The sequence below is a fragment of the Etheostoma cragini genome, chromosome 10 (assembly GCF_013103735.1).
Source record: "Etheostoma cragini isolate CJK2018 chromosome 10, CSU_Ecrag_1.0, whole genome shotgun sequence".
In the NCBI taxonomy this organism is placed as follows: domain Eukaryota; kingdom Metazoa; phylum Chordata; class Actinopteri; order Perciformes; family Percidae; genus Etheostoma; species Etheostoma cragini.
The window spans coordinates 12008523-12020283 of NC_048416.1; the positions used below are offsets into that span (position 1 = coordinate 12008523).

The 11761-nt window shown below is 41.5% G+C and overlaps 1 protein-coding gene across 5 annotated transcripts in view; it reads right to left on the reverse strand.

Moving 5' to 3' along the window:
* The window catches only part of unc5a (unc-5 netrin receptor A), a 142276-nt gene extending 132745 nt beyond the window's left edge, over positions 1 to 9531 (reverse strand). For all 5 annotated transcript variants that reach the window (XM_034883713.1, XM_034883712.1, XM_034883711.1 and 2 more), the window contains exon 1: positions 8923 to 9531. In XM_034883713.1, the coding sequence (XP_034739604.1) occupies positions 8923 to 9013 (91 nt within the window). In that variant the 5' untranslated portion in view covers positions 9014 to 9531. The remainder of the gene's footprint in view (positions 1 to 8922) is intronic.
* Positions 9532 to 11761: the final 2230 nt, after the last annotated feature.

The following is an 11761-nucleotide window of genomic DNA, read 5'->3' on the forward strand; positions in this document are numbered from 1 at the left end:
AATACAAAGAACAAGGCTGATATGTCCCTGTTTGATTACAGTGCAAATGAGGACACAATAAAGGACCTTGAAAATCAAAACCCTGAAATCCAAACTCCGAACTGTCAGTTATAAATGTCCTCATGTTCCAAAGGACAGAGTCTAGAGAAGTTGCATGTAAGAAAATGGGGAAAATACTGTTTCTTGCTGACACTTGACATGTCACCAACAGCAAGAGCACAGATTTCATATCTTGACACTGATGAAAACACAGCTGTAGCGGTGAAAATAACTAGACGCAGTGTGTGCCACCTCACTGTAAAGTCCATTGGCTATTGTCATCACAGTTACATTTACAACATTTGGCAGAGCGACTTAGAATGCTGCTCAGTATACAGGATTAAAAACAACAACATAAAATCAAATAAAATTGACATTTTGCGACCGTTGTGACCACCTTTGGGATGATTCTGGGATCCCCACTGGACTGGTATTGTGCAGATGCACAGACATGCTTCAAATTTCACAATTGTTTGATAATACGCTAACATCAGTTCACTCAGACTTTATCAGGGTATTACATTAAGGTTGTAAAAAGTATCAATACTTCCACAACATGTAATGATACAATCTCAGGTATTTATACATTGGATAGTATCGCGAGTACCAAAGAAAAAGAAAAAACTTTGCTTTTTTATTTTCAATCAATCATTATCATTTTACAAATATGTTGTTCAATGACTTCCTGTACCAGCACTGAGTTTTTTTGCCTTGTTGTCAAAAGAAGTATCAATTATCGATTTCATACTGTATTGTATTGTTTCAAATTCTGATTAGGTGATAACCTTTAGTATTCAAAACCAAATCCACGAGCCCTTGAATCTAACAAATCATTTTCACTAAGTCATACCTGGTTCATCCCAATTGACTTTTCAGCTCCAATTAGGTTGTCAAATCTGGAATAATTGAGATGAATCCTTCACTGTAGTGTCTTTAGCTCATGAGTGATGAGGTAGTCTGAATTGGGAGTAAAAATGTACTACAGTGACTCCGAAATAAAGGATGAATAAAGTAATTAGAGAAGCCGTTAACAATATTGGATGAACTGAGCTCAGTGAGAGTACATTCAATCACTGCTTGAAACTGGACACCCAAATCGAACAAATCAACTCCTTATATTCTTGTTTATTGGTCACCAGATGTCTGCCCGCCCCAACTGCATTTTAGGCAAATTAATTAAATGGACAAATTGAACAGCGCTTTGTTGTTTTTACTGAATGAGTTGAACAATGCCAACTCCCACAAGAAGCAACAGCAAAATTACAATCAATCTGTAAAAGCACTTTCTAGTCTAGCCACCATACCAGCAAATACACATTATTCAGTGTCCAATTAAGCTAAAGAAGCATCTGCTAGGCCAGAGTGGAAGCACTACAGCATGGTGACATCATACTGTCTTTTGGACAGAGGAGACTTGAACACAGACGAGAACGGCAATATATCTATCCTCCCACATCCACTTTCTTGCTGATGTCAGTGTAAATCTGTCCAATTGACTGCACCCAGCAGACTTAACCCAAGACTGCACTAATGAAAAGGTACATCAACAAACTGTACACATGACTAAAGCTTAATTAAAAATAAATAATGAGTCAACAAAGTTGTGACACTTTTTGGCCTGTGAACATGTAAATGCAATGCTTTGCTTTCTACTGGCTATCAGCACAAGATCAGACCCATTTACCCTCCAAACACAACACACTGTTATAATTTGACAGATAGCCAATACTTTGGTGGCCTAACAACAACCGAGCCATCTCAATGACAACCGAGTAAACTCCATCAGCTGTGAACAATGAAATGCAGTTGAAGGTTGAAATACTCTTAGATGTGTTTAAATTCAACTCAAAAGGGTGTAAAAAAAAAAAAAAAAAAAAAAAAAAAAATGGAAATGAATGACAATATGATAATTGCATAGTTTACCAGACCAGTGGGAGTGGATGGCAATATCCCTTTCTGAACTAGTGGTGAGCCTTCTTTTCATTGTACAGGTTGATAGACTTTATTACATTTATCAGAAAAAGTTAAAAAAATATATAAAAAAATAAAAGTAGTCCCTTGAAAACTGGGTATATACCAGAAAAACACAACACATTTTTAATTTCAACAGTTGGTTCCGAAGTTACTCCCGTAGGCTTGATCAAACATTCACCGCTGTTACTGACAGTTTTTAAAGTGGATTATGACAAGATGTTCTCTCCAAGAGGATAGCACATATTGGATCTCATTGCCTGCCAGCGTTTAACTAAACACATCCAATATGGGTATGTAATGATATGGTAAATAGTGCTTACAATAGTCCAATACCTACAAATGTAGCGCACTGAAAAACCCAAGGAGGAAGAGAACTTTACATGTTAGCGAGGGTATTTTATGCCGGAAGACTTAAAGAAACAAGGGAAAAGGCTACTTTAAATGGCTCCTGATTGGCTCTTGGCCTATTTTGGTATACTCCTGTGGGAATCAAATACTTGAGAAATGAAAAGTACAGGAGATGTTTCACTTTATCAAACACTTCAATGCAAGATGAACATAATGGGCAAGGCTCAGAACCTCAAGTGTCATCCAAATGACGTAAATATTACGGTTCGTAGATCAGCGATGTGAATTCGTTGCCATTCTTAATATAACTGAATACTTCAAATAAGAATCTATTTCTCTATTACCACCAAATCGTCAATATTAATTCTGCCTGAAACACGGGACTGTAAATCAGTGGGCAACTCATCTTTTGAGAATTCAAGCCCTGGTGACAAGAAACTGCAGGCATGAAAACACACTTTGATTCAACATGAATGCAGTCAGTGGACACTGAAATCCACGGAAGCCATAATCAAGTGCAAGACGTGCTGTAAAAATAAAAAAAGGGAGCATCTAGCCTCAATGATGGCTGTGTGTTGTCATGATTAATTCTATTGGAGTAAGGACTTGAATGTGTTCTCCGTGAGGCTGGTGTTCCTGATGGCCCAGCCAAGAAAATCTGCTGCTCAGCTTTAAGCTTTGAATCTGTAATGTTCAGACCTCATTTCATTTCACATTGGGAAATGGTTTGTTTGGGAAAAACAATAACAGAGGGACCTACATAGATCAGAGCGGCTGTTCTAGCTCGCTGCCACACATTTAGGGTGCATGATAAATGGTTAATGTTTTGCGGGAATCAACTTGCATAGCATAACATCAGAATGACTTTTGGTGATGATTTTAGGGTACGAGTGGAAGAAGGCGGGGGAAACAAGGTCTGACCTGCTCTTCCACTTAGCTTTCTAGACACATCTATGAGCAAAAGGTAACAGAGTTATATTGTATCAATACTGAATCTTTAACTAGCTTGTTGCTAAACCCAACATATCCTAATTTCACACACACACACACACACACACACACACACACACACACAAACAACTTGAATGTGCTCTGAGAGGCAGCGCTCTGTTGACTACGTTGAATTGCTTGCCCAAGGCATCAGCGCCTGGACACATACACATAATTAGGAAAGGTCACTGTGCCTCCTGTCTTGTCAACAAAATCACTTTAAGATGACAAATTCTGGCTCACACTAAGCCAGACCTTCCTCAGATACCCTTGCCAATCAAGCGCCAGCAGGCCTGTCTGGGTAGCCTTAGGTGATTTCTAATTATGTATTTTACATGCCATGCTAAAGAGGGGGAAGCATAACAATGAGCCATACATTTGGTTGGAGGTTTGTTTTCTCTTCAAGGTTGAAGTAGCAGACAAATGTCTCATTATCTTGTAACTTAAGACTTCAAGCCGCTGTAATTCAAAAGAGAATTTCTTCTTACTACACAAAAATGTTACCTTAGAATTTATTTTATTTTTCCCAATGACATTAAAACATAACATCCACAACATGGCAGTTCTTGTCACATTTACATCACACGGTTTCAAAGTTCCTTTCCCACCGCTTGCTCTGCAGACTTTCCATCCAGTCCATTGTGTGATGAAGTGGAAGTGGCTTTCACATCGCTCCCTGGTGGCCCTACTAAGGAACTATTAATCTATGGCGAGCCATATTGCATTCAGATGCGCTTTCCCCCGCCACCACCTGGCCTGAAGGAAAGGCCAGAAGAGGACCCCGAGGACTGGACACTCTCTTATTATGAGCTGCACCAAGACACCTCTGGGTTTCTAAGCGCTTTCTCTGACAGTGACTGATGGCCAATTAACCATTTGGAGAAGAGTATTGATCACTAAGAACAGGAAGCATTCTGGGAACATCTTCTAAGACACCACTCTTCTCACTGTACAAAGTGAGCAGCCAAACAGCACATCATGTGTACCAAAAACTAGGTCTGGGCGGTATGGCCTAAAATGTATATCATAATTTGAGGCATGTACAGTTACTTACATTTTTAATATAACTGCTTATTAAGAGTAAAACGGCATGGCAACTATTACTGTAGCCTGCTCCTAAATGTGTTACTATGACATTTTACAGAGTAGGGCTGGACCCGAATATTGTTTGTTGGGTAGGTATTAGGTTTTCAATTTTGGGATTTGGACATATGTCGTCATTTCTTCTTCAACACTGTGGAATGACAGAAAATAATCCTTAAAAATAAATGCCTTTAATTAAACTGAAAGACACGTTCTCCAGCACAGTGTTTGAGAAGTGTGAGAGAGGTTTATTGACGACTCGGCATTCCTTAACTTGTTGCTCTCACTTCCAATGTTAGCTGCACGGTTTCAACAACGTTAAGCTGAAAAAACATGAATGCAGGCTAAAAAACACCATGGTGATCTGTCAGGTTTAAGTTATGAGCAGAAGTCCGCCAGCTGCTAGGCTAATTTATACAGAGTACTGTTAACACTGAAACACTGCAGCGCTTTCCCATCAAAATTCATAACACTGAACTTTCTATAGTGTTTACACCATCAACCCCTACTAAAAACAACCATAACAAGCAAAGCAACAGGGTTTTCACATAATTACTGCATCTAAAGCTAGCACACACCAAACTATATCTATTTCCTGGTAACCAAGAGTCATCAAAATCATGGCCAAAAGATTGGGGGTAAGGAAACTACAGCAATGTGTCTTTTGGCAGCAACAGTATCTATTCTACTGCTATTGACTTCCATGACATCAACCTTGGCATGTCCCATGTTCTTTTTCTGGGGTGAATCAACATGGCATGCTCTTTGTCTCCATGAGAGAAAGAGAGAGAGCGAGAGAGAGAGAAAGCAAGAGAATGACCCGGGAAAAGAACATTCGATTAGACCCTCCAGAGAAAAAAACTCAGTTCTCAGCTCAACAAGCTGATCCCGACTTCTCATTGGTAGCCCTTGGATATATGAGGCTATATGAGTGCTGCCACAGGATGGCTAGCAGCGAGAGAAACACCACAGTAGAGATTGAGGGCAATTTCCCAACGGCTGATCCTATGCAAGATACTGTGGCCTTCCATGAATGCCTGTATGGCCCAGGTTCCTATTAAAACAGTGTAATCTCATCCCAAATCAGAGGGGAAAGGTCAATTTGATGATACCTAGATAGAAAAGCACTGATAGTGCACCGCATTCTTTAGGAGGGAAACAGTCCAACTTCAACCCCTAAGCACTCTCACATAGACCTGAATCATAAAAATGGGGTAATTGAAACAAAAGGGCAGAGTTTGACAGAGATGTAGTGCTTTCACATGGCCTCTGCACAGGCTGCAGAAAATAACACCAACTCCACCCCTCTGCAAGGTTCATCCTCCGTGTGTCCTCGGCAACGCCTGTGTCCTTCCTTTACTCCTCAAGACTGCCATTTGCAGATGATAAGCGTAGGGACATAGCCTTCTGAAAGATACGGCAACATTTGTTTAAAGCTGACCCGTGTTGACATGCACGGGTAACCTTGTCTCCATTTATGCTGAACTACGATCTCTGCCTCCATTAAGTAAATCAAACTGAAGAAATTCTATTTTGCAAGACTTGGGACAGGAGGAGTATTTATTCAGGTCATCTGTATTCATTCTTACAGACATATTAATGTGATGAAAAGTTCATTTAAAAGGTGATACATATGATCAGCTCTGTCCTGCAAAAAAGCAATTCCAACTTTCTATTGTTCACTGTCATATTGTCCAATTCAAATTCCGTAAGAAGCCTTACAAAAGTGTAATCGCCTCCTTGCATGATATATTCTGCATTTTACATCATGCTAATTACTGGGTAAGTATAAGCAGTTGAGAAAATAACAAATTTTAAATATACCCCCCCTCCCCCACAGTGCACGAGTCATCTGTTGTCTGAGTCATTTGAATTCATCACCCATGACTGGAGGGAACAAAAACTGTTAGTAAATTATCACTTTCCTGTAAAAGACCATATCCCTGCAAATACATGGCGATCATTTGCCATGCATTAGCTATGGGACAGAAACAAAGTGGTTTTAAATTCCTTTGACCAGAAGGCAATTTCCCCCAATAAATTATGTTAATTCCAGCTTTCGCTCTCCTTATCGCATTCTTTAGTGAGTCAATGAGGAGAGACAAAACTGGCTGCCAGAGAGACAACTCTAGGTTGATTCACATTAGAAAGATAGCATCCCTGCCCGCTCCGTCCGGCCCGTCAGATCACAACACAGTGAAAGGAAGAGTGCTCAGCTTGCTCAAATCTCGATTGACAGGCCTACCTTTGTTACCGAGTTATATTTCCCTGCAAAAAAGACAAGTCGTCTTTTGATACAGAAAAATGCTGTGTCAGCGCCTTGCCTCTCTGCGGAGGATAGCTCGACTGATCTCAGCTGAGACTGTCCCAGCCCTGATGTGGAAAGAATTGGCTACCAAATTACTTTCCGATCCATTTCTGGAACTCGCGCTGTCCTATAAAAGTAGCCTGTGAGCTGTGATGGGAGCTCAGGATGATGCTTGTACTGAACTAATATATGATCCAGAGTGACACACTAAATAGGGAGAGGGGTCTGCCTAGAAACCTGAAACGGAAGACAATAAAAAAAATATGACCTCTATCCTGATTCATCTATTTTATGAACTGGCTCATTGCTATTCAGGGTCACAGAAGGGGTGGGAGCCTTATCCCAGCATGCATTGAGTGAAAGGCAAGGAAACACCCTGGACACAGCTCCAGTCTATCGCAGAGTGAACAAAGAAACAGACAAACAGTATCAAGCACATGGGCATTTGAAATCTTGACATGAAGCTGTCTTGGGACTGTGGAAGGAATCCCGTATGAACACGGGAAGAACACGCAATCTCTGCACAGAACCAAGGCACCGAGCAACTTCTTCCTTTGAGGCAACCGAACCACTACGCCACCCATATAACCCAGCAACCCAATCTAAATATCAGTTTCAACATGCATCATAAAATGACTTGTAAATGCCACTGCACTGCCACTTACTTAGCTTGATGTATGAGGTCCCTAGAGCATGACTGTTTATTTAATACTAATATATTCATAATTATACACTAATTAATGCAAGAGAAAAAAGCCCTCTTAATTCATCATCTCAGTGTCCTGAAGCAAGAGACACAATTACACCAACTTTAACATGTTTGCCTTCTGTCCAAAGCAAGGTTAACAGTTTGGAAACAAGCGTGAGGCAAATGATGTGTGAAATGCTCGTGTTTTAGCTGCTTCCAGCTGTGTGGCATTGGCAGGGTGACATTTAGCATCAGGGAGAATGAGTGGAATAAAGTGTTTTAAAAAGATAGCCAAATGGATGAAGAGTAAAATTGTGCATTATAGGCAACTGATTGCAATAATCAAATTATTGATTTGTCTGGCTTGACTGTGCACTATTTAGTGACCTGTTTGTGTTAAGGGTCAACGGCCAGCACTCTGTTATGGCGGGTCGGCATACATAATTAAAACTGTCATATGGAGGAGCATTGTCGATAAATATATTATGAGCATTTTTGATTTTTTTAAAATGAAAACCCTGATAGAACAGAATGGAAATCAAACTACATTATACCCTCTCTAAATGGCTTATTTGTAGCTGCTGAGGGAAACTCATCTCCAGTATACAGCTCATCCCACCGTTAGAGATTGTTGTGTTCATCAAAGTACATTTGCATGCAATCGGTAGTGCCTGGCCAAGAGGCTACATCATAAAATGTAACTCGTCAGTGCGAGTAGGTCGTGTAGCAACTCCGTAAAGCTGTCACCATACTGCAAATGCAGCAGGAACGAGTCCTGGCTGGAGAGAAACGGGGAGTTGAATGATCCCGTTTACAGCCAGCACAACAGCCGGTTGGTTGGATGGATGGATGGATTTACGGTTCGCATAGTCCGCTCTATAACCACACAGCTCTAAGATTTAATAACAAAATTATTAGCGTGGTGCTATTGGAGCTAGACTCGCAAAAAAATAGTGTAGGTTATTTATGTGACAGTATGAAAAAGAGCGCTATCACGGAGGACCGCATTTTATCTTCCACGGGCCCGTCTGTAAAACATCTTATAGTGCAGGTTGGCTCCTTCCAAGCAGGTGTAGCTCTAACTTCCCTTCCAGTCACGACAGTGGGGGAAGAACACATGCTATGTGCTACGGCGCTGCTTAAAATACACATATTAGCAACATAGTGAAAGGTGGATAATGTTAGTTGACATTTGTCTCAAGTTTTAACCTTGGTTGACACGTGTGCGGGGCACTCTCTCCTATGTAACCTTGAAGGTGCAGGCTAATTGCCGAGTGTTATGTGCTAGCAAATTATAGAACAATACCGACTGCCAACAACGTGCTCCTGTCACGCGCGGTTACGTTTCTGCAACAAAAAAAACCCGCAAGCGAACAACTTGTCGCGTGCAGCCTTTTTCTACGTAAGCTACACTTACTGCGGTTTTTTTTCCACTGTGACAAATGTTTAACAGCTTAATAAGCAAAAGCGTAAATGATTTGCGGAAACTCACCAGTGCAGGAGAAGACAGCGAAGCCGAGCCAGAGCACAAGGAGCGTAGCGCTGAACCTGCAGCGGACAAAGGGGCCCAGAAGTGAGGGCATCTTCGTGTTTTTTTTTTTTAATCACCCAAGTTTCTAAAGGCAGCGAGCAGAGAAGAAACACTGGCACACTGGGCTTTTTATGGTCCGTAGAGTGTCCTATGTATCACTTAACGCTTTGTTCACAACGCCCAAGTCTTTTTCCTCAACACGTATCCTCCACCCGTATCGTGGCCATCAGTACCACAGCCGCGCGTCTCCGTTGCTCAGAACAACGCATCACAGGTGTGGTAAATAAACTGCTGCCTGCTCGCCGCCGCTGGTTTTTACTAGGCTGTATTTCTCCAAAGCAGCTATCCGTTCACAACTCTCCCTCTCTCACTGAGCCGAGGAGGGAGACAGTTTCTGTTGCTTCTTGTCACTTTGCAGCCTTCACGCAAAAGAATACCTTCATCCAAATGCGAAAATTGTAAGAATTGGTATCAGAGGGAGAACAACTGCTCGCACAGCAATGCTGGACTGTTGAGTGAGGGAAGGTGTAGCTGCGATGAGCGGAGCAGCAAAACCAGGAGCGGATCCTGGGTGCTCGCTGGGAATGGAGCGTCCTGAGCGCGCCCTGCTGTTATATGCTTTCCCCCCCCCTTAAGCTTCCATTTACATATCTTGAATAAGCATAACTAACCGCATATTGGCAATACACGACAGAATGGAAATTATTTCATCTGCATCCTCGCAAGTGTGCTTTCCATATCTTCTGCCTTACATGAAAATGATGGATATGACATGACCATACCTGTGTAGGAATCAGATTGGTGCTTTGCATACAAATTCACACAGATCACATCTGCATGTCATTGAGTTTCAGTTGCATATGCCTCTGTCTTGTCTTGAGGTTTTGTTTGTTTGTGTATGCATGTGTGTGTGTGTTTGCTGCAGTACATCAGTGACGGACAAACACAGACGAAGAAGCAGGAGGATTAGCGCTCCCGTGAGAGTGTACACCTGTCAGCAAACTCAGACCAGGATGTGACTTATGTTCCAGATAGATTTTTTTCTTATTTTCTAGGGAGTGTCAGTGGAATGCCTTTCAGACTGTTCAGCCATGCCTTTTTACAACGTTACCAGAATCGACAGCAGATTATTAATACACTTCAGATGGGGGTTGTGTGTCTTTGTTTATTCCATTTCTCCACTCCCACATAATAGTCAGCAGAATAATAAGTGGAAGCACAGAGCTGGACCACTGTCTTACCAGCTAATTATGGGGCTCATGTAGATGGATGATTGCTCAGATAGAGCTCAGCTATTACACAAACTCATTAAGCCTTCTCTCCATCCAGCATCCCTTGCTAAAGGTCAAAGTCGCAGTCAGGATGACAGGACAAAGCGTAGACGCATACATGCAGAAACACAAAACCCCACAGCCATATAGTTTACGATCAAATCCTGATGGGCACTGCGAATGTGAAGTGGTGAGGAAGGCAGACGCACAGCAGCTAAATGCAACAGAGTGACTCAGCCTCGGTCACTTGTGAGGATGCTCGTAATGATCTCTCTCATTCTGCTAATCTGCTTTGTGTCCTATCAGGCGGTGCAAGCCGGAGTGCGTCCCTTCCCGTCACAGTATGTGCCCAAGCTACATGCATTTCAAATTAGGATTTGAGAATATGTATGTTTTAATGCACAAAGTTATATTATCTTCTTACAGGGAGAGAGTTAAGCTCTGTCTGTTTTTAAAGGAATTATTAGAGTGTGTTTTCTCGCTGTGATGTGTTTGCTGAGTCAAAGCAGGGCGCAACCTCTTCCACAACCTTTTCTTCCACTGATTCCTCATGGGTCCAGCATCCTGACCCCCTCTGCTCCCTCAATCAAACTACAATGAACAATCACGACTCTTTGGGGAGTTGACACATTCAGCTGTTCATTGATCTGTGGTGTTGTAATTAATTTTCTCTCCGTCATTGGCTTGAGTTACAATATCCTGAGACTTGAAACGGCTTGTTCTCCTGCAATCAATTCCCATACCAAGACAGAACCACCAATTCTCTTGTATCATCTTGAATTAATCATGGCAGCTATGATCCAAAGAGACCGGACTCAGTGACCGATAAGTATTATGAAAACATGAGGCCAATTTGTATGTTACAGATTGTTCCAGTGTGTGGGTTTACTTTCCATAAACAGAACAATTTGCCACCAATAAAGACAACTGATTCGCCGGGTCGATAAGCATCGAGCCAATGAAAATGTCCAGCATGAAATTAATATTATTTATTGTTTACAAACAACATTGCAGGTCCCTGGAGGAGGATGCAGTGCAGGCTCTGACTGTCTGCATACCAGCACAGTCTTGTAGAGAGACAGAGAGAGGGTGTATCAACTTCCATCACGACCACACCTTCACAGCCTATTGTTTTGTTTATATCAAATTAAACTGCAATGCTACTCCAGAGAGATATAATTGACCACAGTCTAAGATTAAATGACTGTAAAGATCTTAATAAGCCATCAGCGGATTGCATATTACATTGCAAACCACTTATGAGGATGCAGTCCAATGAGAATGAAATTGAGGTTCAGATTTGCATGCCAAAGCATTTTACCCATTAATTACAATGCAAAAGCACTGTATGAACATCAATAGTGTATCAATTTAATTAAATAGTATTGATATGGGGTTGGGGAAATTAATTGGGAGCTAAACCAACTCCAGTTATGCTAAAAGAGTACAAATTACTTTAATATCATACCATCTCTTATGGGTCCTTCACTCTCTAGTAGGATCTAGATTATGATGGATAGGGGACCCAC